At 44.0% G+C, this 27,482-nt stretch overlaps 1 protein-coding gene across 5 annotated transcripts in view; it reads left to right on the forward strand.

The window, feature by feature from the left end:
• Window positions 1–27,252, forward strand: part of FUBP3 (far upstream element binding protein 3) — a 40,641-nt gene extending 13,389 nt beyond the window's left edge. The window contains exons 4-19 of one of the 5 annotated variants that reach the window (XM_054220601.1): window positions 449–482; window positions 2,416–2,465; window positions 4,075–4,146; window positions 4,886–4,943; window positions 7,447–7,609; window positions 8,518–8,616; window positions 10,616–10,720; window positions 11,115–11,217; window positions 11,873–11,973; window positions 13,187–13,328; window positions 18,077–18,237; window positions 19,080–19,153; window positions 19,660–19,736; window positions 23,819–23,890; window positions 24,607–24,734; window positions 25,822–27,251. In XM_054220601.1, coding sequence (XP_054076576.1) covers window positions 449–482; window positions 2,416–2,465; window positions 4,075–4,146; window positions 4,886–4,943; window positions 7,447–7,609; window positions 8,518–8,616; window positions 10,616–10,720; window positions 11,115–11,217; window positions 11,873–11,973; window positions 13,187–13,328; window positions 18,077–18,237; window positions 19,080–19,153; window positions 19,660–19,736; window positions 23,819–23,890; window positions 24,607–24,734; window positions 25,822–25,830 — 1,448 coding nt within the window. In that variant the 3' untranslated portion in view covers window positions 25,831–27,251. Of the gene's footprint in view, window positions 1–448; window positions 483–2,415; window positions 2,466–4,074; window positions 4,147–4,885; window positions 4,944–7,446; window positions 7,610–8,517; window positions 8,617–10,615; window positions 10,721–11,114; window positions 11,218–11,872; window positions 11,974–13,186; window positions 13,329–18,076; window positions 18,238–19,079; window positions 19,154–19,659; window positions 19,737–23,818; window positions 23,891–24,606; window positions 24,735–25,821 lie in introns of all 5 variants that reach the window. The other 4 variants (XM_054220602.1, XM_054220604.1, XM_054220603.1 and 1 more) reach the window with 4 other exon arrangements.
• Window positions 27,253–27,482: the final 230 nt, after the last annotated feature.

Consider the following 27,482-nt stretch of genomic DNA (forward strand, 5'->3'; position numbering starts at 1 on the left):
GTAATGCTTTTTGCCTAGACTGAATCTCTTGAGTCTGCTTGGCTTTTTTTTTTAATACATACCAGTCTGCTTGAAATGTCTCTTCTCCCCGCGCCTTTTCCCTTTTTTTACTACTTTGGGTTTAATTTGGGAAGGAGGGGAGGTTAGTTGCAGGGATTTGGATTTCGGCAGGCAGGATTTTCTCCCATGACTCTCAGCATGGGGAGACGCAGATCAATTCCCTATCCTGTGTTCAGCTGGACACTGTGTTATGGTGTGTGTTGATCAAGAAATCCCCTCCTGTTTTATACCACATAACACATTCATTTCAGCCACTGAACCTAAATTACTGTTTTGCTTTTCTTTCTTTTTTGATGAAATGGTAAGAACTCTTTTTCTATAGGGATGAAGTTAGTTTATCCGTGCTAATGCTTTGATTTTTTTCCTTTTTTTTCTCTCTCTGCCACAGTAGGTAACCAGTTAGGGGCCCTGGTACATCAAAGGTAAGCAGTGGGTTATGTTTTATTATTTATTGATCAATTCTAATTGTTTATTGATCCACCATCTGTAGTAGTGTTAGGAAGTCAGAGGTTGAGAATGTGGAGAAACTGTCAGCTTAGGTTTTCTCCAGGCTGGGGTTTCTGCTAACCCTTTAAGGCTGTTTGTTGTGTTGAAAAAAGAAGAGTTGATGTGAAACTTGGATTTGGTTCCTGTAAATCGGCAGGATTGAGAAGAATAAATTCTTTCTCCTCTCCCTTCCCCTGCCCTGGAGGCAGAAAGAAAGAGTAAAAAAAGCTCTGGCATTTTGACAAAAGTTGAAAGTATTACATGGGCAGGTGGATTTTTTTTTTTACTATTATTATTTAGCTTTGTTGGTGTCATATGACCTGAGATGATTCCTTTGTCAAAGATTTTTTTGGAAGACTGAAGCAAGTATGAGTTGTCACGCAGCATCTCTTAGCATCTAATACCAAAGTAAAATTCTCAGGTTTTCTCGAATCCTAATCTTAAGGAGTGTCTGTCTGGTTTTGAGTAGGAAGGGGAGGACGTTTGTAAAGCTGGATTCACCTTCGGGCTAATAGTAATGTGTTTCCATCATAAGCAGCTGTTTGCTGGGGGCCTCAGCAGAAAGGACAAGTGATATATATAAAGACTGTAGAACCTTCAGTTTTTAATGGTTGGTTTAAAGCTAATGTCCTGCTGGGGCAGCACAGAGAACGATGGTCACTGTTGTCTGCTCCGCTGCTACCTGTCACCTCTCTTCTGCCAGGAGTGATGTTCATGTAAGGAATTGATTAGGCTGAAAAGCCTGAATTGGTTTTTTTTCTGGGTCTGGTGGTTGGTTTTCTTCTAGGTTAGCTTCTTTGTCCAGCTGCGACTGTTCCTTCAACACAGTGTGGTTAACAAATGACACAGGATAAGATGTTTTGGCAACAGGCTGGGTTTATTCCAGGTTAAAACAACTGCAATTCTAAACCTGCTTGTTCTGTTGTGGGTATGGATGGCGCTGTTTGGGTTTGCATCTCTGCTGGTGAGCCTCAGGACAGCAGAGAGTAATTTATCTGCAGGTTAGCTGGTGAAGTCTAATTTGTATTTTATACCTTCCCGAACTGATCTAAAGCAAAAAAGGGAAGACTTTAATATACCTCACCACAAAAACCTGCATTGGATTTATTATGCAGGTGTTTCATTGCTTTTGAGATTGCTGAACAAATTGTATATAATGCATATCTAAATATATTGAGTTTGCAAATTCCATATTCATTGTGTCATATTTTCTGTGAGACAGAAATGGCTAAGCAAAAATCCATCGAAGGTAATTCCTTTGTACTTGACGATGGTCAGGTCTTAGGAAATTGCTTTGGGTGCTGTGTTTTGAGGCAGAGACGCATTGAAAAAGTCCAAAGAGCAGTAGATATGGAAGTCTTGAGATAATACGACTTCAAAGGATAATTGAAGACAGCTTTTATAAATTCCAAGGAAAAGAATGATAAGGACAGGCAAGCAAAAAAAAAAAAAAAATCTGTGAATTTCAGGGGGGGCATTCATATCAGGGTTGGCTTTGGTTAGTGTCTCTTGGCAAGAGCATATCCAAAAGTAGTAGGCAGAGACTGTGTCTTGGAAGGTCTAGGCTAAATATTAAAGAAACTCTGCCATTATTACATTAAATCTCTCTGGAGCAAGAATGCAAAAAGAGGTTCTTCTGTCAGCTCCATTGAAGACAGTGGAGAGTCGACTGGAAATGTATCCAGCATAGGAGAAATTAAGTGACCACGAGAGGTCCCTTCCAAAACAAATGATCTTGACTGGGATGTAGTGTTTGCTTGTGTTTGCAAAAGCCTTATGCTGTGCCTGGTTTCCGTGGCAGGGATATAGTAGTCTTCTAAATTGTTCTTTGTAATGACTACTTGATTTTTTTCTATTTTTTTTTTTTAGGGCTGTAATAACAGAAGAATTCAAAGTGCCTGATAAAATGGTTGGATTTAGTAAGTACCTTGGATGCTTTTGATATGTTTTTTGATGTGTTTTCTGTGCAGGGATGCTGTTTATTCTGATATGCTTGCAAGATTTTGTGCTTACTAGCTTTGGATAAGCCGTGTCTAATGCTGTCTTCATGGGGACCAGATGATCTGTGTTTAAAATCCAGGTGCAAACTGCATGGGAAAGCTTGGTGTCCCAGCAATAAGAACAAGACTGTGTGGTACAAGTTACCGAGAGTTTTAGTGATTCTCTCCTTTAAATTACCACTAACGCATAGTGTATAACAAGTCAAAAGTGATTTTTATTTCCCCTCACTGAAACATCCTACTTCCTTTGAGTATGCAAAACTGAGAGCTGAGGGAGGAAAACAATATTTAAATGCTAACATAAGAGTTGACTCAAGGCAAGTTAAACAGAATTGTAAATCTCTCATACATTTGCTGCAGGGAAACACAACAAGCATGTATTGCTCAGATGAGAATTTTTCCTAGATTTGCATCCCTGATACTGTTCTCTTTCAAGCTCAATCCTAATTTCTTTCTTCCTCTTGATGATCACTACTCTTCCTTTCAATGGCACCTCCTGCTGATGTGTTACTACAGTGGCTGCATAGACTCTTCCACTGCTATATCGCTGTGTATCTCTTCCAATTTGATATATGGAGAGTAAAAAGGAAAATAACAGGCCGTGATAACTATCCTTAGTGTGTGAAGTTTTGTCCTGACTCTAAAGACACTATAAAACTGTAACTTGACTTCCTGCAAAGGAGCACTCACTCTTCTCCTGCCAGACCCCTTCATTTATTGGTCCTAGGACCATGCATGTGGGGGGACGTCGGAGGGATGCTGTAGCTCTGAGAGAGGAGCTTGCATGCTCTGTTGGTGCGTCCTCTGTGTGTTAAATCTACTCCTGGTTCAGGGGCAGACAGATGCAGAAAGGTGGCAAACGCACAGCCAAGAGATGCTTCTGTGGGAGCATCTTGAGCCAGGCATACCTGTTTGACTTGACAGTTTTGCTCTTTTTTGGAGTCGGGGAAGGATATAAATGGTGATTGGCACTTAGTCCCTCCCCAGTATGTCTTGTTGTGAAACAGCTATGTGCCAACTCCAAGAGTTAAGAGATGGATATTTGTTTTCACTTAAGGTTTGATAGAGCATTTCAGTATGTAGCAGTCTTGTCTGAGTGCAGACTAGCCAAATAGCATGTCCTTTGAAAAGAGGTAGTAAAATATGAATTTTAAAGAAAAAAGAGCAAACGTCCTTGCCTTTTTTAGTACAAATAACTGGTTTATTGGTTCAGGCTGAATAAGATACTCTCTTCTAGCAGTATACTCAAACTAGTGCCTTATTTGTTTCATACTGTGTATTTCCATTCCAGTACGAGACAGGCTTTTTTGTTTTGTGTGGGATTTTTTTTCCTAAGCAGGTAGAAATAACTTTCAGCAGTATCTTAATGTTTTTCTCTTATAAATTTGATCGTGCTGTGGATGCCTCTTCTGCAATCCTGGAGTCAAACTGTTCCTTTATAGATAGCTGCAGCGGAGTAAAAGGGGGAAAGTGTTCTGCAGTTACTCAGGAAAATGGTATGTTCTGACGTTTGTTGAACTCATTTCAGTAATCGGCAGGGGAGGTGAACAGATCTCACGGATTCAGGCAGAGTCTGGCTGCAAAATTCAAATTGCTCCAGGTAAGAGCATCTTTGTATGGCCAATGAACAGGTTTTAATGTTGAAGAGTGTTGCGTCCATTGCCTCAGGCGCCTTGCCATACTCATGGTGTTATCACCGTTAACAACTTCTATACTAGCCTAACATGCATGGCAGAACTGTTGTAGGACTGAGACCTCCTGACTGCCATAGAAAACAGGTTTGTCAGGTGGTTTGGGAAATGAAACAATTAAGGAACTGTCTTTAACAGATGGGTGTACAGTGCAAATGGACAAATCGTGTTGTACTTAGACCTGAAATTGTAGCTGTTGAATTTTCTTCTGGTGATACCACTTTGCTCAGCGCATGCAGTTTGTCTCTGATTAATCTGGTCAGCTCCAACTCCTGGACGAAGACATTTCAGGAGGGTGGCAGCAGCTCTTTGTACAGCTCGCCTTGCATTGAAAAAATGGGAGTACCTGTTTGCTTTGTGGTAGTGCCTGTTTGCTTTGGGGAAGACTATACTACAGTGCTGCAAAGGAAACTGTTGATGAATGTAATCTAAGTTCTTATCCCTCCCTTTAACTGGTGGGGAAGGTTTTAAAAGAATGCACACATCCAGCAAATTATTTAAAATATGTTGACCCTGGATGTCTTTGAATTCATTAACATGCTCTGTGTGCAGGAGGGGGGTGTTTCCATTAGTGCTTGACAGTTACTGAAACAACTGCTGTTTTTTTAATTCCACGCGTTAAAAGTTTCCTTCTTGTTGCCTTTGTAGACAGCGGTGGGATGCCCGAGAGGCCCTGTGTACTTACCGGGACACCAGAGAGCATTGAGTGAGTTCTGATTTGATTTCTCTCCTTTCTCCTTCTCTCTCTTCTCCCTAATGCTGTGCTCTGTCAGTGGTGCTACTTGGTTAGCCACACCAACAAACGTTGGCCTAGAGAAACTTGAGGGTCTCTGGAGCATAGAACCTCTTGGTCTGATGCTTTAAACTGTGCACCTCAAAGGCTTTTTTCCAGTTGCAGTTTGAACCCTCTGCAGAAATTTCCATGGAACTCCCCTCCGCAGGGCAAAGTCGCTCTTAGGGCACCTAGGATGCAGTTTTCTAACTGCAACTTTCAGGATACTGAGCTAAGCTGTTGAAGGGCACTTCTCTTTTCCCCTTTGCTTTCCTACTCCCATTGAGATGACCATCCTTCCAGCTGAAGAAGGGCTGCATGAGGCCTCCAAAGCCTATCGGTGCCACTCCAGAGTAGTCTGGAGGTGTTGGTGTTGTTGCAGAGCAGCATGAGGCCCATGGGTGTGCTTGCCTCTGCATCGCTGCCAACAAGAAGCAAAGGACTGAACCAAAGTCTTGAATTCTGATCCCTGCATGGTAGAGACATGTGGCCAGCCAGCAGGGGTTTCTACTCTTTAGGCATATAGAAACTTTAGGGACAGTGTTTCCTCCCTCCCCCTTCCCAGGAGCTGAGTTTGAGACTCTCACAAACCAGTTGAGGACCTCCTGCTGGAACTGGATCCAGGATCCTCAGGCTTACAGGAACACACTTAACATATGGAGCTGCTCTTTCTCTCCCCAGCCTTTGGGTAGGTGGGTTTTTTAAAATCCATCTGAAAATCTTTGAGTTGCATTTGATAGTAAAAATACATGGGCACAAAAACTGTCTCTCTAAAGAGAAGACTCTCATCATTCTTCCATTCCTAAGAGATCTAAGGGTACTTAAATCTCCTTATTCTACCATAATACTGCAAGCAGTGAGCCAGAATAAATATAATTGGCAAGCTGACATTATAGGGCAGGCAATGTATTCTTGCTGATATTGAAGTGCTTTTCCCCCTTTAGCAAATGATATTTCAGAACAAGAGCAAAATATTAAAAAGCTGGGATGCCTGATGAGATGCAGTCGGGGGAAAATGGGAGAGAGGTATAGTTAAGACTTCATGGTTCTGAAATAAGCGGTTAAGTGTAGTCATGTCCAAGGCTGTCTTTTAAATAAAATATACATTTTTAAAAAAAGAACAGTGAAAATACTCAGTTTCTGAAGCGGAGCAAGTTGTTAAGGATATGGAATTAGGCAAAATTTAATTTATTTTTGTGATAAAATTCTTGTTAAGTTTGTTGTTTGAACTGTTTTTCAGGCTACTTGTAGAAAAAGAAAATTAATTAAGGAAACTGATCTAGATGTCAGACTTTTGTAGTATCTGTGTTGTCACTAGAAGAACTTTATGCAAAATATGAAGATAGATAAATAGAACCTCCTAAGACTCTTCCAGAATATTAGAAGTGGTCTTCCAGAAATTCCACTTTTTGCCTTGCATTATGAGGAAAGTAAAGAGAAAGCAGTGCTCTGATCTGTGTGCAGCCTCAGCTCACCTGCCCATGAGCTGTCTTGGGCGATTGTCTGTTTGTGAGGGATGACTTTGTACTGTTTCTTCAAATCTCCAGAGAGAAGACAGTCCTCCTAGGGTGCCTGATATGGCTTGGGATGAAGTGGAAAGAGGGGAAGACACTGCTTTAGACTGAATAGGGAACCGGTGCCTGCCTTCTACCTACTTTGAGAAGGGTTATTGGAGAAGGGCAGGAAAGAGATGCGTTGGGACTAGGAGCCTTCAAGGCGAAGGGAACCCTTATCGGCTACCTCTGACATGCTAAAGATTTTAGAGAAGGTATCTTTAATCTCCCAAATGCTTCTTTGTGTCTGTCTCTTCTCACCAGGAGTAGAAGAACCCAGTCTTTCACTGGTTGCTGCTGCAGTATCCTTGCCTCGCTTCGCGGTGTAGCTTCAGCACCTACTGCTTGGGGCAGAGGCTGTGTTAGAACAGTGTTCTGGTGCTGCTGGTAAGAGCAGGCAGAGAAGAGCAAGGCAGTTGCCTGTGACGGATCGGAGAGTGGTTAACCAACGTGCTGTGTTAATATCGGAGCATTGTGTGTTTTTTGTCTTGACCAAGAAGAACAGAGCTTGAGTTTTTCCAAATATTGTATATATTTATTTTTTAAAAGTTCAGAAAAAGTTTAGAATGTAGAGCATCTTCGTTCAGAACAAGCACCCCAAAAGCTATAGCTCAACTGTTATCCTTAACTTCCAAAGAGCATGCTGCTGCTCTTCCTTCTCTCTTCCCCTTTCAAAAATCAGACTGCTTGTAAGTAATCATGATAGGGGAAAATATACATCAGAGTTAAAAAAAAAAAAGGCAATCATTGTGCTAACTGTGGTTTCCTTCATCTTTTCACTTCTTCTCCTCTCCCCGATCGCTTCCCATTTTGATGGTTCCTGGTCTCTTGGTCACATGGAACAATGTTGTCTAATGGTTGTTTCCCTCGATTCTTTTCCAAAGACAAGCAAAACGGCTACTGGGGCAGATTGTAGATCGCTGTCGGAACGGACCTGGTTTTCACAACGATGTTGATGGCAACAGTACGATTCAGGAGATTTTGATCCCGGCATCCAAAGTGGGTCTAGTCATCGGCAAAGGAGGTGAAACAATAAAACAGTTGCAGGTGCGCAAGATGCATTTCCTTTAGGGCTCTCTTCCCTACTGCAGCTTCTCTAGATCAACAAGAGCGTGCTGAAATGGAGAGCCTTAAATGCTCTAACCTTCTACAGCAGGGACTACTATTCTGCCTTCGGAGAGCTGGACTCAAATCCAATCCTGGGTTAAAAAAGAAATCGGTTTGGCCCTAGCTACGCATGTAGTGGAGTTGTGCCAGAACTGTGAAAGAAACTCATGTGCTTTAGATAACATTTGGTGCGTGCTGTTTAGGAGGGGATCCTTGTAGCCAAGAAAAGGCTATCTTTAGTCTGCTGCTGCAATAGTTTTTAATGCCAGCCAGGCTGTTGTAGAGTGCTGTGTTTCTCTTTTGTTGCTGATCTGTGGTAAAGCTGGCGTGTGTCTTCCTTTTTTTCTCATCCCACCGCTTTCTAATTAAGTGTTGTGTTATGTATAAATCTATGTTCATAGACATTCTTTATTCCTCTATCTGGTACAAGTTTTTTAAAGAATAGAGGGTTTCAGAAAAGCATCTAGGTCAAAAATGTAGTTTTTGGGTGCCCTGAATAAGCCTCTGTCATCCACTAGTTTTAAGGCTGGTCAGTTAACTTAATTATGTAGACAGTTTAAGTTAATATGCAGACAGCTACAGATTTTGTAAAGGGCTGGAAAACCAGTTGTTGAGGTAGGGGGGTTCTCCCTTCGCAAGGGGTTCAGCTATTTTAGAACTTCAGGAGCAGCACACTTTCTGGCAGTCCTTTGCACTCCAGGACTGTAACTGAATTTGTGCTATAAGTACCCAAGATGAGCTAAAGTAGCGTTCTGTAAAGCTGCTGATTTGACCTAATGTTTAGTAACCAAAATAGCCCCTTGTTTTAGGGACTGTGCTTAGCAAAGTGCTCTGTGCTTTTTCTTCAGGAGCGAACAGGTGTGAAAATGATTATGATCCAAGATGGTCCGCTGCCTACTGGAGCAGATAAACCTCTCCGTATTACTGGAGATGCATTTAAAGTACAGGTATGTAACTGAAGTAAGCAGTTGCCCTAGAGAACTGAGGAGAAATTTAAATTTTAACATATTTATGCTCATCTAGTGGAAGTCAGATCCAACTCAGTGTAATGATCCCTTCTGGTTTTGTTTGTTCTGTAAGGTTGAAGTTTGAGTAGAGCAAGTTAAAACACCAGACGAGCAGTTTTGGCTTTTTTACAGCGTAACCTAGGAACTCTCATTCCACATAGATATTAGATATGGGTAGGAGAAGAGCTGAGGAGGAGGGTTTGGAGAAAGTAGCTTTGAAATGCTTTCCAGTCTGTGAAGCAAAACACCATAGCTGTATGCTACTTGAGCAAATGGGTTCTTAGTGACTCACTTAACCACACATTTGAGTGAGTTTTTGTGGAAGGTTCGTTAACTCAGACAGCCAATTGACGTAGGTAATTAAAAAAAATAATCTCTTTGACAACTCCTGAAACCAAGGGGTTTGCTTAATATTGGTACCTCAGTCTCCTTGTGTCAGGGTTCTACAGATGTGTTCATACCTGCGGTTCAAAGCAAAAACCCATGATCAGCTGGAGACTGGAAGATTACAGCATGATGGGAATGCTTGAATTAAAGAATTAAAGTTTAGCTGTGGCATGTTCCACTTCTTAGCAAGGTATGAAAAGCACTTGCTGAGAACTTAAATCTAGCTTAGCATTCCTGTCTCTAATAAAAATAGTTCTGTTTCATAGGATCTCCCTAATCATAAATTGCTGCGAGTTGATGTTGCTCAGGGATAGCATGTTTGGGTTGTGTTTTTTAAACCTCTTGTTACAAATGGACTTTTAGATTTAAATGTGGTTTTTTTTCAAAATTCTTACTTATTGTGGAGGTATAGATATGCAAAAAGGAGTTTAATGGCAGTCTTGCTACTTTTAACCAGATCATGCTTTAAGTGATGCTACTTCCCAGGTGGTTTCTTCTGCCTTGCAAGATTTGCTGTTGTCATATCTTCCGTGCCGTAGATCATGCCAAACAGTTGTGGAGACTGCTTAGGCAGGAAGATCTTTGAGGCACTTAGAGAAGCTGAGCACGCTTAGAAAGCATTTAAGAAACCCAGTGAATCCTTGGGTTTGGTGGGATTCTCTGGATGCTGCAACAGTGTTTAACTCTGTCAGATCCCTATGAAATCTCTCTGTTGCCCTTATATCTGTCTTGGCACCTCTGAAATGTCGCGAGTTGTTCCCTTATGTAAAAAATACCATGGGAGCATGGAAAATAGGTAAAAATGTGAAGGGAGTCAGATTCACCAGTGTCCCTCAAACTTGGAAATAGAACCAAAATGTCAAAAGCTCAACTGGTAATAGATAGAAACAAAGGCTTTGGGTTTGACATGTAGGCTTTTTTTAATGGTGACTATTGTTGGCTTATTTCCAAGGTACACTTTTACTAGCTGGGCTACATGCAAGCTTGTGAATGGCCTTGAGGGCTGCAAGTAGGTAGGAAGAATATTCATTTGTCTCAGAAAATGTCTTGCTGGATTGCTGCAGACTTGGGCTTACCTTCTGTGAGTGTCAGTAAGCTCACTACTGTCTACCTGCCTCCTTGGGACGTGCTCTCTAGCTCTTAGTGGATGTGCTCTCTGCTATGCTACCACAGCTTCTACCTTACTGTATTGGTTTCAGTTCTATCCAGTAGGAAAGGGCCTTCCCTGCCTTTAATTTAGAAACAAAACAAAAATTGAAAAAATCAAAGATTTTAAAAGCTAAAGGGCCTTTTTGAAAGACTGAAGGAAGCAATCGCACACAAGAAACTGCCACCTTGCACACTTGGCAGGTTTTGTCAGACGTGGAAGATGCCATCAAGAACAGATCTCCATTGACTGTGGTAAAAGAAATTCTAAATCAGAATGCTGTTTCTGTTAAGCAGATGGAGATCGCTTTGCCTGAAGCCTGACCCTTAGCCACTGCTGAGGCCCCACCACCAAGATGGCAAGCAGAATAATTTTAAGCTAACTGTAACTTCTTTCCCCATGTAGCAAGCGAGGGAAATGGTACTGGAGATCATCCGAGAGAAAGATCAGGCAGACTTCCGAGGCGTACGCAATGATTTCAGTTCTAGAATGGGAGGAGGCAGCATAGAGGTATGTTTTCTTCACGAGTACTCTGCTAACCTCCCTGTGGGATGGGTAGTGGGTGGAAGTCATCAAACTGCACATGTAACCTGTAAGCTTATTTTTTAAATGCATTGTATTCTGTTGCCAGAAGAGTGAGTCTGGCGGCAAAGAGGAGGAGTTCTCATGGACTCCCAGATGGCACTTTTCTAATTGTCTTTTTAAGCTGCATTCTTGTAGTGCAGAGTTCATTTAGTGGGGAAGGAATTTGCGGCCACATGTTTGTTTTTCTTAAGGGATATGGTTCTCTAGCCTGGAGCTGCCTAATGTGGCTTGTCCTCATAGTTAAGAGCATCTCCTTGTAAAATCAGAGTAATTCAGTCTGATTCTCTGAGCTTTCATACTGCTTTGCCTTTCCCATCAGGTCTCTGTGCCCAGGTTTGCTGTTGGAATTGTGATAGGAAGAAATGGAGAAATGATCAAAAAGATTCAGAATGATGCTGGAGTTAGGATTCAATTTAAACCAGGTTTGTGAGAGGATGGAGAGCCGTTACTTTTTGACCAGTGTTCCAGTTTGGGATTGCTAAAAGGAATCTGATCTGAGGTTACAGCAACTAGGCTTTCCTAATTTAAAGGTGCATTGTCTCTTTCTGAAACCTGTTTAAATATGATGAACAGCTTCTTCATGCACCTTCTCTTTTTCAGAGAGTACAGCTCATTTGCAAACATTAGATGTCACAACAGTCATGTCTTGAGTGGTAATTATATGGATAAACAAAATAATAACAAAAAACTTTTGTATGTGTTAAAGAGTTCTCTTTCAGCACATTAAAGCCTTTGGGATCAGGAGTTGATTAATTTTAAGTAACTTTCTCTGGGTCCTTGGCTGTCTGATCACCTATCAAAGCTGCCTTTGTCCTCTTAAAATTATATCAGTCTCTTTCATGGCTTTTTGACATTTGAAGATGTTGCTTTTCGGATGTTGTTCCCTCTGCAGTGTGGGTTGAGTTTTGTCTTCTTTCAGTCCATGGAAAAGGGGGTGAAGGTGGAGGGAAGAGGTAGCTCTTGGGGTAGTTACATTATGTGAAAATGCTGCTAGCGATGATGATGCTAGAAGGAAGCTTTTGTTGGTGGGTGGATGTTTTCTCCTTTTAATTTAGTCTTTGCCACCTCTCTTCACAGATGATGGGATTAGTTCTGAAAGAGTTGCACAGGTCATGGGGCTTCCTGATAGGTGTCAGCACGCAGCACACATCATCAGTGAGCTCATTCTCACAGCACAGGTGGGTTTTGGAGGCTCTTGGAAGAAAAGTGCTTATAAGGCAATGTAGTCTGCATGCTGTGGGCATGGATGCCACCATCTGAACAACAGCAGTGTTAAATTTTCCCTCTGGTAGGCCACACATACTGCTGCCCAGGACAGAACTGCTAGGTTTAGGTTTTGTTTATTTGTATTTTTAATGTGATATGGGCTCACTGAGCCTATGGGAAGGTCTTCTGTTTTTGGGCAGTATCATGAGGCCTCATTGTAGCTCCACATTTACCCCACGTATTTAGTTGTACAGTGAGACAGTGACTGGAGGCTCTGCTTAGAAGGGCTGAGTAACGTTCAGGCAGCAGAGCATTAACAGTGCTCAGTGATGCCTCTTCTTCAGACCACCGTCCCCTGGTCTAGTGGCTGTGGGAGGCAGAGGAAGGCAGCGAATGCTCCCCTCACTGTGCTCCCAGAGAGACACCAACATATTGCATTGCCCAACAGCAAGAAGTACAAAGATGGGTAAAGCAGTAGAGCAGACTCAAGAAGGAGATTGTGTATTCCCTTTGTATTATGAGAAGTAAAGGTGTTAGACCATTCGAGACCAGATACCTGAGCATAATTTCCCATCAAGGGGTAGGTCTTAATACCTCTTCTTGCCCTGAGATCTGGTTTCAGTACTGGATCTCATAATTTTTTTAATAATCCACTTGAATTTTGAGGTCTGTCTCTGACTGCCCATGGCCTTTGCTTTTGGAGAAATCAGCTGTCCAAAATAGTTATGTCCTTTAACTGTCTTTGAACTTAGAAGCTTCCTTTGGAAGTTTTGGAAAATGTGCATTTCAGCTGAGTAGTTCCAGTATTCTTTAAAGAAAGGGTTTGGAAGCAACTTCTGTGTGTGTCAGTGCCAAGATCTATTGGTTGCTCTAAGAAAAGCCCCTATCGCAAACTAAAAGTCCTTTAGTAGTTGATGCTTGTTTATAGGTTTATTTCAGCAGATACAAAGGCATGCATTTAAAAAATATAAATATCTTCCTGAGTCAGCAAGACAACTATAACCTATGTTACTTGGCATTTCTTTGAAGTGCTTCAAAATCTCAAATATGAAACTGAAGTCCAAGAATATCTTAATTCAGTGCCATTGATTATAATGCAATTTAACTTACCTTGCTTTATATTGTTTTTAATGTGCATTGGGGCCAGAAAAAAAAAACACTGATACAAATTTTTTGCCTTCCAAGGAACGAGATGGCTTTGGAAATCTGGCTGTCGCCCGAGGAAGAGGTCGTGGCCGTGGAGACTGGAGCGTTGGAACACCTGGGGGGATGCAGGAAATAACCTACACAGTGCCAGCCGATAAGTGTGGTCTCGTTATAGGCAAAGGTGAGTCTGGTGCCACTAAATACTAGAGCTTGCAATCTTTTTCTCTTGGGATGGTTGCGTTCTTGCTGCCTGACAGTGAAGCTTTGGAGTTTTCTGTAATTGCAGGTATTTAGTGGCCGGTGAATGCAGCATAGGAATAAGCTATAAGAGCATGTGGCTGTTTTCTTTGTGGTGCTCTCACTCATAATTGTACTCTCCAGGCCCTTGTTCACAATATGTAAGAGAGACTCTTCATGCAGAGCTGTCAAGTAAGCTTGTTATAACAAGCAGCTGGCTGAGAAAAGGCAGGTTCATTTGTGGATTCTTTTTATATAGAATTCGTTTAAAGGACAGTTTATCAGGGACAAGCAGAACCGTCATTTCATCATGCTGGATTTCTGTGAGTGCCATGTGATAAAATGGAAGGTCTCTGAATGTGGTAATAACAGTAGCTGCTTCCAGCCACATATCTGAAGTGTCTGATGAATAAAGTGAAGTAGCAGGATTTGTCTGTGTCTGAGCCTGTCGCAGAGCAGGCTGGTACACCTCGTCTCACTCACATGAGTGTGTTTGCTGCCATGGAGGCCCCTTGGCTGCCTTAGCCGTTGAATCTCTCCATGCTAGGGAGATGGGCAAGCAGTCATCTGGCCTTCCTCTTAAAAACCAGTACACCCCCAAGACAGTTGGAGCATCAGCAGCAATCTCAATTTGTCATAGAGCATGAGCTACGCATTGGGTAATGGCAGTACTTAAATTAGAGCCAGGAATGGAAGAGTTCTATTGCTTTGAATTGTTGCGGAGCTTCTGAGTTAGTACACTGACCTGTCAAAGGAGTTGTATTTAATTTTTCTATCTGCTTATTTCAGAAAGAATGACATATGCCTTAACTAGTATTTAAGTAATCACAGTTGGCTTTTAGCCTCAGCAGAGCCGAGGTGGATAGAATAGGAACAGATTAGCTACAGCATTAAAGGAGCCAGAGACCTGAGGGCATTGTGCCATGTTTCAGTGACATTTAGTTTCCTGCCGACCTGTTGGACAGGAGTGAGCTTGCAATGAAATGTGTTGTGGCCTCTTTCCCCTTCTGCGCAACCCTGCTGCATCTCACTTGTTCCTTTCCGTGTGTCTGGCCCCTGTGGCAACCTGAACTGCTGCCTTATTGCATGACAAGGGACACAGATATGGGACACAGGCATGTCAGTGGTGTATCTGCAATTATTTTGAGATGTTTGTCTTTGCTGTAAACCTGTTCACAAACCTGAAAACTTTTTTCAATGTGAAAACACACCTGCTCTCCCCATTATGCAGAAATTGCAGGGCAGTTGTGCTTGATCTCACTGAACAGTCCAGTTGGGCAAAAGGTCAAGTAAAGCAAATTTTAAGCCCACAAGTGAGAGTTATATGTATGGAAAAATCAAATTATAATGAAACTTTATTGCTGTATCCAGTAGTCATCCTTAATAAAGGATCAGAAAAGGTCACTTATTGTTCAGGAGTGCACTGAAGTGGAGCATTTGTGACTCTGAGCACTGTGTGCTGAAGAGATAAATGCAGGTAGCGGAGTTGGATGTCCTAGCATTCAAGTGCAAGGCCTGGCACAGGCTCACTGTGGGGGTGGAGGGTAGCTTTTTACCTTTGTTTCCACAACAGCAAAACAGGGATTCTTACTCGGCCAGATCAGAAGCTTTCTGGAGTGATTAATTACTAGTTGTATGGTGATTTGAGTGCTTGTAGCTTTGTAATACCACCTTGTAATCGGTGTTCTTACAGTGCCTGTGCTCTTAGTCTGTTGCAGCCTTCATTTTTTGTCAAGTGAGTGATGGCTGTAGCATTGCCTTTTGGGGCCTGGACCAGGGTGGATGTACCACACTCACCATATGTTCGTGCGAGACACCTGATTCTCTGATTTCCTCTCCCCCTGCCTGTGGGGCAGTGTAGGGGAGAGGGAGGATGTTAGTGGGTTTTTTTTGTAACAGTGACCAATTGTAAAACCTTTGCTCCCCCCTTTTAGTTTCTGAGTAGTTTTCAGGGTTGGGGTTTTTTTTGCTTGCTCTTGAGCCTTCCCCACCCCCACCCCCGTGATATAGGGCTTGTCAGCTAGCCTTGTCTGTAAAATCTGGTCGAGTCCTCTAGGCATGTGTAACTCGGTCTCCGTGGTTAGTACCCAAGCAATGGGTATCTTGGCTTCCAGGTGTATGTAGTGTATGTGATGTGGCCAGGTAACTGCTGCTGTGCTTCTAGCTCCATGTAACCACTCAAGAAAGGGGAAAAGAGGGAGCTGGGAAGTTTCTCAGCTCAATTTCTGCAGCATATTTCATAGAGCATCCTGGAGCCTTTTCTCCTGGGCACCACTTCTCAGCTTGGGAGTGTGAGCCTTTATGAGCTGATAAGAAGTGCTCGGCTCCCTGCAAATCATGTGTGTAGTTTTTTCTTCTAGAGGGTGGGTAGGTGCAGCTTTTCTTTTCTGAAAGACTCGAGGAAGGGTGGAGATGAGCGCCATACACATGTCAAGCGCTTCCTCTGTTTGGTGGTGCTTGGAAACAAACCGCAGCATCTCTGGGCCCCCGCTGGATTTCCATGATAAATACAGCAATATTGACAGATAAGGTGGCTGGCCTGGCTCTTGTCAGCTCTGCCTTTTAGCAGGTTTGATTAATTGCTTTACGATTTCACGTCCAGCTGGGGGGCCACTCTTGGATCTTGGATCACTTCTGCCCCCCATCAGGTTGAAGAATGGAGCGGGCTGCTGAATGCGTCTATAGACAGCCACCATGTGCTGAGCGGGTCTCCTCATTATGGGGGAAGATGAACTCCTTCCGGCACCGTGCAGCATCATTTGACTGCGTCACTTCATTTGCATGCTCCGGAGGCTGAATTGGGATCGCTTGGATGGGAGGGAGCGCTTTGGCATGTACCAGACTGGAGGGTAAGGAAGGAGAAGGGCACCAAGTCCTGGTACAGGAGTAGGAGCTTGCAGCCCCTGGCCAAACCTGGAGAGCCAACTAACTTGATCCTGCAGTATGGTCTAGGAGAGGGCTGATGTGGAGACAGTCCCAGCAACTAGCAGATTGGTGCTGAATGCTAAATGGAGAAATTATTTCAAATGTATATTCTCCTTGCTTGCGCTTTGAGAAAGCTTTGATTTTTTTTTTTTAATCGCTTTTCGGAAGGAGAAACCTAGTCTGCTGTTCAAGTAGCACCTGTGGTTATGCCTCTGTCACCCGGTAAAGAAGTTCTTCCACCCCTTCATGATCCAAGGGTCCTGTGTTCTCATGAAGCTGATGAAATGGCTGTTGATTCAGATCTCACCTCAATATGTTAAAAGCAGAGCTTCAGATAAGTCTGCATCAGACAAAAGCATTAGATAAAAAAAAGCTTCTTGGTTTTGAAACTTCATCTTGCTGCTTTCCCATGCTTGACTGAAAATAAGTGGCTTGGCTTTTGGCTGCCCAGCACAATTGCTGTTGTCTGCCCAGGGATGTGACACGATTATCTTTTGTTAAATGCATCTTCAAAAATTCATTTAGAAAGAGTTAATTGCCCTTTGGCAACTCTTCCTCCTCCCTTTCCCAAGAAGGCTTTAAAATGTTAAAAAGGTCATGAGTCCATTACAATGAAATGAACAAGTGTCTGCAATGTCCACAGTTTGTTTTGAAGTTGTGCTGGATGTATAGGGATGGAAATGCAAGCAAAATTGAGGAGGTTATATTTTGGAAGACTCTTTTTAATTGAAACCAAACAAAAATATCCAGTTAGTTTCCTGCACTCTTTCCTGCTTGCTGTATGTCCTGTCGGCTGGTGATTCTTGGTTTGTGATTTAAAAGTTGTAAAACCCCTTCCTTCCCTGCACCCCCTAATTTCTCCAGTTGAGTGGAGCTAGTCTGTAAGTTGTGTGAGCTTCCAAAAGAATAATTGAACCATTGTAACATTGGCTGAGGCTTTTGTTAAGCAAATTTCATTAAGAGACTGGGACCTAGCAGGTCTTCAGGAAATCAGATCCACTTTGGCTCGCCCTGCTGCATCCTGCTTGAAGCATTCCTGTGCTCTAGCGTATCCAGATGGCAAACCAGCCAGCTATGTTCACTGCATGCACAACTAACTCTGAAATAGTGGAAAACTGCCTGGAATCCTGCACTGCTGCAGTTGTGTGGTGGGATGTGTACACTGCGGAGTGAATAGGAAGTGTTAAGCGGAGGTTTCTTTAAGGGAATAAGCTATTGCACAGCACGTGGTTGTGAGAAAGCTTAAGCTTAAGCTTTGTTTTTAAGTTACAAGGTATGTGGCTAGTGGAATGAAATGTCTAGTGATGGAGAGAAAAAAGCCTTATGGAAGAAAGAAAAAAGATGTTTCAATTGCAGGTGACTTCCTCTTCTTGAGGATTATGAACAGCTGTGAAAAAACACAAGAATTCAGTCAGTACAGTTTTTGCATCTGATTTGTCAAAGTGTATGTCGGTCATGCTGCATTTTGTTGGGAGCCCAGCAGTGTGCACACAGGGGGACTATGTATTCTTAAAACAGCACCATCCATGACCTGAAAGAACATTGCAGTAGCTCATGGTTTCAGGTCATGCTTATGAGGGAGTTTAAAGGAGCAACATGAGCTCAGGTACTGTGGTTTCTTGTGCTGCTGCCATCCTCAGCCCACCTCCCTTGAGGCACACAGATGGTAGTTGAATCTATATTCCATTACCAGAGCCTGATTTTGTTATGCTTTTATGGAAAAAGATTCTGAATGTTGTCTTATGTCTTTGGTTTTCTTTTCTTCAGGTGGTGAGAACATCAAGAGCATAAATCAGCAGTCAGGAGCCCATGTTGAGCTCCAGAGAAACCCGCCTCCGAACACAGACCCTGGTGTACGAATATTCACAATCAGAGGAGTTCCCCAGCAAATCGAACTCGCTAGACATCTCATAGATGAGAAAGTTGGTGTAAGTCCTGTCTCTGTTGATCTTGGTCTGTCCTTTCAGATGTGGTGGTTTCATTCTTGGGTATGTGTAGGCCTGGACTTACAGGATGGCATTACATTATTTAGCTTCAAAACCACTTGCCTGTTGGCAGCTGTCTTGTACTTTGATAACTCCAGCATCCAGTGAACCAATTTTTGCTGTGGTCCCAAAAGGGATCTGACTCTTTGCTGACGTAATCATGGGTAGTGTGCAGAGGGGGAAGAACAGCAATAATAAGGTATGAGAAGGCTGTCAAAGGAGATTATTTAAAGGGAAGACAATAGTGTCAGTACATAAGAATGACACAATCCTGGCATCATCACACTGACAGTAACACTCGTCTCCTTGCTTCAGTAAACCCAGGATGACTCTTATCTTCCACTTAATGCAGCGCTGTGGTATTGGGGCTTAATAATGTCAAGCTGGAGTACTACTGAAGGGGGAGACTTGGGTAAAACAAAGTATGGAAAATACTGAACTGGGGCATGGTAAAGCTGAAAAGCAACCTTTTACGCTGAATTGCCTGAGAGGAGAAGGCTTGATACCAACCTCAGGATCCAAGCTATTCAAAGGAAAGCTTCCAACTGTGCTGGAGCCCTGTTTAGCCCCTTTGTGGGCTGACCGGAGTTGCTTTTGAAGCTGAGCTGCTGGAGCATGCTGACAGTCCTGAGAACTTCATCCTTGGAGAAGTATTCACTTCTTTCAGGTGCTGGGGTTTAGTGGAATGTGTCCCAGGCTGTCTTCTGCCCTTTCTTACTGTTCATACTAGCTGCCTTCGCCCTGTGCTTAGATCTGGCATTAAATATTTGTGGATTCTGTGACAGGGTACCAGCATGGGTGGACCTGGAGGATTTGGTCAAAGTCCGTTCAGTCAAGCACCCGCTACGCCTCATCAAAAGTAAGCTTCTCCTTCTCATCACAGATGGGCTGTGGGGAACGGTTGGGAGCTATAAAAGCATTGGGAGGAGGGTTGAGGGCCCTGAAGGTGTAATGTTTAACTGGAGCCTTTTGAAGATTGAGCATTCAGAAGCAGGAAGCAAGTGAGATGAAACCTTTAAGCTTGACTGCAGGAAGGACTTTAACTATTAAACTATAAATAAGGTAGGTGTTGGCATCTCCAAAATTCCTGCCTCTAATGCAGTGAGAGCATGGGAAGAAGCTTGATCTGCATAGATCACAGGGAGTGCAGTTCAGTAGGATGTATCTTCATCTTGGCTTCATGAACAGACCAGTATCAAAACAGTCAGTAGTCACATCTACACAGCACTTCCTTTTGTTCCCGTGTTCACCTGTTTGCTCAGCAGTTGCTGACTATAAGTAACAATTTTGCTTATGTCGGTGACAGGTATATGACCTGTTAACTGTTTCATTGTCTACTTCAGCAAGCCTTTTTGTCCCCTGCAGTGGTCCTCAGGCGTTCATGACGCAAGGTTGGGGCAGTACCTACCAGACGTGGCAGCAGCCTGGACAGCAAGTCCCAAGTAAGTGTCCAGGGCCTGGGCTGGAGAAGGGCTGGTGTTCCCTTTGCAATTGCTGCTTTGTGCCTGCAAAACACAGCTTCACCCGTGAGACCACTTGTGTGAAAACAGCAAAATAATTTCCTGAGCAGAAGAGATGTGTGGAGGCATGCTATGGTGTTTCAGCTCAGAATAAGCTGATGTCCATTGAAAACTGTGATGCTTTTTTGTGTGCTTAAGTGCTTACTGCCTGTTTCTGCTCTCTTTGTGTAGAAACTTGGTCCTCACTGTCTGTTCCTATCTAACAAAAATGCTTCTGCCTGACTCTCTTCGGCACAGTCAAGCACTTGCCAGCTCCCCTTCCCACCAACAGGCACGCTGTGTCTGATGGTGAGCCCTCCCATCCCTTTGTTCTTGACCTTATCAGTTCTTGCTTATTTTCTTTTTTAAACGTTCCTTATGAACTCTTCTCACTCTTCAACTTCCAATCTAATGGAAAGACTAGGAAGAGATGCAGAAAATGAAAGAAAGGATAGACAGGGCTTCTATCTTGGTTCGTCCACGCTGCCCGCAGTAGTGTTCCCTTGTCTCCTTTTTGGAGTTGATGAGAACTGCTCATCCTCCACAGTGCTAAATGCTCATAATGAGGCCAGCAGGATAACCAGCTTTCAAGTAAGTAATAATAAAAAAATAATGTCCTTTAGTCATGAGTTCAAAAACTGAACCAGATCACCCCTACTGCTGCGCTTTCCAGTTCAGGCCACCAGCACTGAGTCAGGCTGGCTGTTATTCTGCAAGGTTTGAAGTGTTGTTTCTTCCTAAAACCCTGTTTGGTCAGGTTGGAATGGGGCATCCCCCTTTTCAGAATGACTGAAGCAGTAAAAGCTAGTGGTAATGCTGGTATAACTGCCTTATCCTGTGTCTTCAGCAGCCAGAGTAGTGGTTTGCCCTAAAGAGAGCAGATTCATAGTCTGCTTGGTAATCTCAAAGGTCATGTGATGGTCAGTAATGTCCGACACACGCTTTTCAACCACAATTTTTCAGGAAGTAAAAATTTTTTAATGGCCTGGTCTTGTGAAAACTAAACCTAAGCACCAAAAAGGGTGGGGAGGTGGGTGTAATTTTAAAGGGGCTTAATGACAGGTGCTTTTCAGTGCAAAGGCTGATCTAGTGATGAAGTAGATTATTAACTTCAGTATAAATTCCTGCTCTTTGAGATGCCTGAGGTAGAGGAAACGTTGGAGGAGCAATGCCTGCAATTGCACTTGTGATTCCCTGTTAACAGTAATCACGTTTTAGTGTTTATGGAATTGTGCATGGGTGAAATCTGGAAATTCTCAATGCTGCATTGTTAACTTAGTGCACTTCTAAAATGTGTGCTACAGTAGGACGTTAGGAACCCTGCATGGCAAGTGTGTGTTACACTTTGGAAAAATGCCTCTGGAAGAGTCCTGCTCCTCAGCAATTACAGTCTAAAAATCGTGAGTTTTCCTTTGAGCTCTAGGGACTTGTAGAATGTCAGTAGTTGTTCTGTTTTCAAGATGGCAAAATGCAATGGTGGGCTTGGAAGGACTTTTTTTTTTTTTTTTTTTTTGTCCAGGAGTGGAATGGTATGGTACTGAAGAAGGGTATTTTCCCACTAGCTTGTTTTATAGGAAAAACTTAATCCAGTCCTTTTCTGTGCACCCACAAGAGCGCAGTGCTTCCCTGAGCTTTGGGAAGCAGAGGAGTCAGTGCAGCAGGGAAAGCTCTACAAAAAATGTGATTTTTATCTTCCCGTAAAGCCTTTGAATAAATGCTTATGAAGTGTGCATTGCCATTTGCCTTGCAAGATGCCTTCAAAAACTCACCTTAGTAACATATCTTCTTTCTCACCTCCCTGAAACATCCTCTTAACCGGCCCACCAGCCACTGGGAGGGGAAAGAATCTCCCTTCCTGCAGCATATAGTCATCTCTCAAGCTCACACCTCCTGGCTTTGGAGCCTAGTATAAGAAGCACAGACCCTTTGAATCCCCTGATGACTGGTAGTGCAGTGTATTCCAGTGATTACTGCTTTGCAATGAGTTTGTCGGGTTTCTGGTGGCTTGCAAGACCAGTGAAGCCTCCTGCCTTGCCATTATCTTTCCCCTGTACGAGTTTAGTACCACAAGGCTGTGTTTTGGGGGCAGATACTTGATTTCTGCTGTTGAACCTGATGGAAAATGTTGGCTTTCTAGTTCCATGTCTACTTAGGATCCTTCGTGTTCCTGTTTGTAGGCAGACACACTGAAGTCAGTCTTGGTAAGGAGAGAGGACAGACAAGATAATGCTGTGCTTTAAGCAGCCGTCACTGCTTTCTCCTGCTGCAGATCACAGTGGCACCCAGTCAGGCCAGGTGTTCACCAAGGCGTGGGAGGATTATTATAGGAAACTAGGTAAATACCTGCTTTTGCACTTTAAGTTTTAATTTGAAAACAGTCTTGTGAAGGGTCCCTTCCCCAAGTGCTGCAGTCCGTTTGTTCGCAGCTCTGCTAGCCCTGTCAAAGGGCCGGCTGAGTCCTTCTCTGAGCAGGCTTCCTAGGGACAGGCTTGAGAGTGCCCTCCTTGAGGGAGGAGGGGCAGACCCCCACCCCCTACACATGTATTTAGATTTTAATTACTTCCCCCATCTTAAATAAATTAACTGGCTGGGGAAACATTTTGCTGTGAAATGCATTTAGCTGCGTGTCCTTTCAGCCTGCTGCGGACTGTAATTCTCCCAGAAGAAAAGGCATTGAAGGAGGTCCTTTGTTGGCATTAGCAGGTGGACAGTTGAGGCAGCCTTGACCTCTGCCAGAAAAGGTCCTGACTTGTAGCGTTGGTCAAGTCTTTTAACCCGCTTTTATGCCCCTGGACAGGACACTGCTGCCCTGTTCCCTCCACCCACTTCACACTTGCAGTGTATTATATTCCCCTTCCCCCCACTTCAAAGCCCCACTTTGGCCGGCGTCGTGGTACATGGAGCACAGGCGGTTGGATGGGCTGGGAAGGGCTCTCCTCCACGTGGATCTCCTCCTCGCCTGCCATCTCTGCCTGTAGTGGCTCACGCTCTCGCTGTGCCTGCCTCTCTGCAGTTTTCCAATTGCCGCTTTCTTTGTTTGCCGTGTGTCTCACTGAAGGCTCTTTGTGACTAAGGGAGGTGCCGGGCATCCCCCCTCTGCACCCAGCTGGCTGGACTCTCCCCTGCAACAGCACTTAGGTCTGCTGGATTAAAGGTGTCTTCGTGTTTCAAAGAGGGGGAGTCTGTGCTAGGTGAAGAATAAGGTTTTGGGGTCTGCAAGGTCTCTCTCCGTGCAGATGGGAGTCTGGAGACCACGCCGCAGAGCCACTCGTGGCCATTAGGAGGGTGTCGTGGATGCCCCTGGATGATGTGTGGGGTGTGGTGCTGAGGGCAGGTGGAGCTGTCTGGGCTTTGTGCAGGGCCCATGGCTCCCTTCCGAGGACTCTGAAGACTTCCTTGTGAAGCTCCCTCCTGAGGACTCTGCAGCCAGCAGCAGTTTGGCTGCCCCGGAGCTGTGTGCTGGGCAGATGGTACGCTGCAGGCTCATGTGTGGGCATGTTGTACGGGTAGACACCACTCACCGGGGCTCCTTCAGACATGCTCTGCTGGTGAGAGTGCGAGTGAAGGATGCAGACACCTGAAAACCAAGTGAGATGACTCAAAGGTTGGTCATTTCCTTGGCAGCTCCATGGCTGGTGGTCGAGGTGACAGGTGTCAGTTGTGTCAGGGGGTTGAAGGCTCCATCCCTGTGCTAGGTGGGAGTGGACTGAGAGCCAAGGGTGGTTGATGCGCAAACTGAGCAGCTCCCAGCCAATGTGCTTTGGCTTGAGCGGCTTCCAGCGGCGGGGAGACTTGGCTTAATGCCCTTTAGCGGGGCACACGTGAGAGGAAATCAGGAACTTGAGCTCTTCCTCAGCTTTCCCTGAACTGAAGACGCCCAACATTGTAGAAAGGTGGAAGCTGAAGCGTGAAGTCTGGGCAACTGAGGTAGATCCAGGGCCTGTCGAGTGGAAAGGTAGATGTCACTGGCTGGAAATTGTCACCTGTTCCGTATTGATGTGCCCCTTGTTGTCATCTTTGCACAGGCCAACAGAGCCAGCAGCAGAACAGCCATCCCGATTACAGCAAAGCATGGGAGGAGTATTTCAAAAAACAGAGTGAGTGAAACAGGGTTATTGGAGATGAATCAACTCTTATAAACAGAGTTAACTCTAATCCGATGACTTGCGTCTCCATCCCCTGCCATTATTAGCTTCCAGTCCTCTACAAAACCCCTTTGGTCCTCTCCTGTTGGTGATGGTGCATATAGTTCTCCCGCTGAAAGCTCTCAAGTCGTGCTGTTGTGCCTCGGGAGAGGTGCTTCCGTGGAACCACAGTAGACCTCGTGCCTGCGCTGGCAGTTGGCCTGCCTGCGGAAACATAGCACACAAGAAGAACGGATGCTAACAAAAAGCAGAAAGCCAACGCTGGGTTGTTGAGAGGGTAGGAGAGCTCTTGCACATGGGGATTAACGTGGGCCTGGCTTTCTCCACTGTGTTAAGAAGCGCATGATGCCGACTTCTGGATTTGCATTTGACACCGTGCTGCTGGAGCCTGTGGGCCGAGGATGAAGGGTGCTGGCTGTCAGACTGTCCCAGCAGCCGCAGGAATGGTCTCGTAACGCTTTCTGGCTGCTGTTGGCTTGTCACTTGCAAGCCAGCACAAAGCTTGTTGTGTCATATCCAAAGAGCAGATAGCCGGTGTTGCTCTTTCAGATGCCTGCAGCTGTTGGAAGGGGGCTGGCTCTTCTTTAAGCTTTACAAAAGGAGATCCTAAGCCTGGGCTTGGTCTTACTGAACTGCTCATCTCCCCCTTTTCCCTTCTTTTTCTCCAGGTCATGCTGCCAGTGCTGCTTCTCAGGCAAGTTCCCAGCCGGATTACACGATGGCTTGGGCAGAGTATTACAGACAGCAGGCTGCCTACTACGGGCAGACACTAGGGCAGGCTCAGGCCCACAGCCAGGTGTGTATTCACGTCTCATGAATCCCGCTGCATTCTCCCTTGGGGAACTGGGTACAATGGCCTTGCCGTGGTGTGAGGGCTCTGCTTTGGGTTCACATGGAGAAGCAAAGAGATATTTTGTGGCTGAGGAAGCGATCATAGAAGTGAGAAATTTCTCACTGCTCCCTGTCGTGGTGTTTCAATGCCAGAGTCTTACTTCCCTGTACAGGATGAGGGTTTTTTGCGGAGAGAACTGGGAGGTTATTTGTTTCTCCTGGCAGCCTTTCCTTATAACCCCCAGGCTGTTTTGTGGCTGTGGGGAATTGGAAGTAAAAGGAATGATGGAGCCAGGCTGGCGTGGCAGTCGCACGGTCCAGGACCGTGTGTGCAGACTTTGCCTTTTCTCCTGTAAGCTTTGTGCTAGGGCCGAAGCTCTGCGCTGGCCCAGGGAGGGAGCACCCTGTCCTGAAAGGGAGCGGGAAGCTGTTGAAAAATAATTTGGATTAACCAGCTGCCAAGTAAAATCTCACCTCAGCTGTCACTCAGACCTCCGGAGGGTTGTGTGGGATTTATCCTGATGGTACCCACAGGGCTTTCCCGAGCGCTGGGTTTGCAGAGCGAATGGCTTAGCATTTGGCAAAAAGTCCATGCAGAGCACACATCCACCTTTGTGCGATCAGACGCTTCTCCCCACTGAATCCTGTTTTTCCTCTGGCTCTTCGGAGCAGGAGCTGGTCTTGGATGCAGCTGCAGCCTCCCCGCTGCCGCTCTCCGGCACCACCGAGGTCGAGCCGGGCGCAGGAACCGGCGCTTGCCGCGGGCGCTGGCCAAGTGTGACCTAGAAGCGGCGATAAAAGGGAGTTCTCTTCATTCCTCTCTCAAAGTCTGGCCCTCCAGAGAAGAGAGATCTTGTTCGATAAGAGGCACGAACTCCTGGAAGGAGAGCGGAGGGACAGCAGGCGTTAGGGCAGAGAGCTCTCCGATAGCGGCTGGAAGCGTCGTTTGAGGGATAGATGCTGCTCGGCTGGAACGGGGGAGGAGGGCTGCACAGCGCTCAGAATTTGATGCCGCCGAGTAACTTTACCTTTTTTCCCCCCTCTCTCTCTAGGAGCAGTAGAACAAGGTCCTCGTGGCAATTTTTCTTTTTTTTTTTTTTTTTCCTCTTGGAATCATTGTGGAAGCAAACCTTTTTGTAACAGAGGTTTCTAGATTTGCAACATTTTGATGAAGACTTTTCTGTTTGTTTGTGAAACACTAGTTGTAGGATAATCTATACTGAACTTTTCTAAGAATCAGGAACAATTAGTAATGTTACTAAACTTATGGACATGCTGGTAATTTTGTTTCCAAATTTGTAAAAAAAAAAAAACAAACAAAAACAACAAAACAAAAACTCCGGGATTCTTTTTGGAGAGAAGCCAGAGAATTTGCAGGCACCAAAATGCACCCCAGAGCTGTGACATTTCAACATGTGGCGCTTTTTTGTGTGTTTTTTTCCTTTTAATTTTTCGATCTTTTCTGTTGCAACAGAAAGAGTGGCTTGGAAGTCTTAGGTGGTATGTAACAAATCCTAAAAAGAAAAAAAAATTTTAAACAGTATTTAAATATTCTTAAATATGTAAATTCATTAAATGTTTTACTTCTAATTTCTTGTATCTTGGCTGTCTTTGATTTTATTGCATTTTTTAAAAAACTGAACTATGATATGTATTGTAATTAATTATGTGAATTCTGTATTGAGACAGTTACTGTTTTGCTGTCAGGCAAGTTATGGGCGGGGGGGCGTTTTGTAGGGTTTGTATAATTTCTAGAGTCTAAAGGGGTAATATAAAAACGTGTTAATTTTTTTAGCGATACATTTTTTCATGTCTCCATTGCTAGTTGCATTTATGTATCTAAGACCTCCAAGCTTGTTTAAAAAAAAAAAACCAAAACAAAAAAAAGAAAAAAAACTTTCCTCTATGCTCTCAGAAATATAAATACTGTTATTTTTAATATTAAAATGAATCTGCTATTAGTACCTTTAACAAACACTGTGGAACATAAAACCATATAAAAGGTAGTAACTATTTTTTAATTCCAAGGTGTTTTTTGCTTTTTCATTTCTTTTAAATATTTTCTTATCTAATATTTGTCAAATTACCTAGAGAAATAAATGAATCTAGTATTAACCACAGTATGCGCTAAATAATTTTGATTTAATAAAAGGGATAATATGATTTCCAATGTTTACTGTAGTGTTTCTTGTACAGATAACAGTGTATTTTTAAAGGAAAAACGGAATTGAAGCTATTTTTTCTTGCATTTTTAATTGCCCTGCGGGACATTCCGTTTTGAAATGTACTGAAGTTACTGTTCTTGGGTTCTTTCCTTATTTTTCCTTATGCTTGAAATGTCTAACTATAAAGAAACGCAATTGGATAATGTCGAGCATGGTGTTTTAAAAAAAAAAAAGTGTTCTTTTTATTTGACTGACAGTTACATTTTACACTCTATATAATAAAATTTCCACAAGGTGTCTTGTGGGCGAAGTATTTCCCGTCTGGTTTACTCCGTTTTCGCTCCCTCCCTTCCCTTGCAGCGAGTCGTGTCCCCCCAGACCCCGCGTCCTCTTGCCTTCCTGCCCCCGCGGTGTTGCCGGAGGAGTCCGGGGTGATCGGTGAAAGCAGCTCGAGCCTTAATTCTAGCGGAACTCTATTGATGTCACGCCAAAGCGTCTCTTGGCCCTGAGGATTCCCACAATAAGGTGCTGTAACTGAAGCTGTTTGG

The sequence above is a fragment of the Rissa tridactyla genome, chromosome 14, assembly GCF_028500815.1.
Source record: "Rissa tridactyla isolate bRisTri1 chromosome 14, bRisTri1.patW.cur.20221130, whole genome shotgun sequence".
NCBI lineage: Eukaryota > Metazoa > Chordata > Aves > Charadriiformes > Laridae > Rissa > Rissa tridactyla.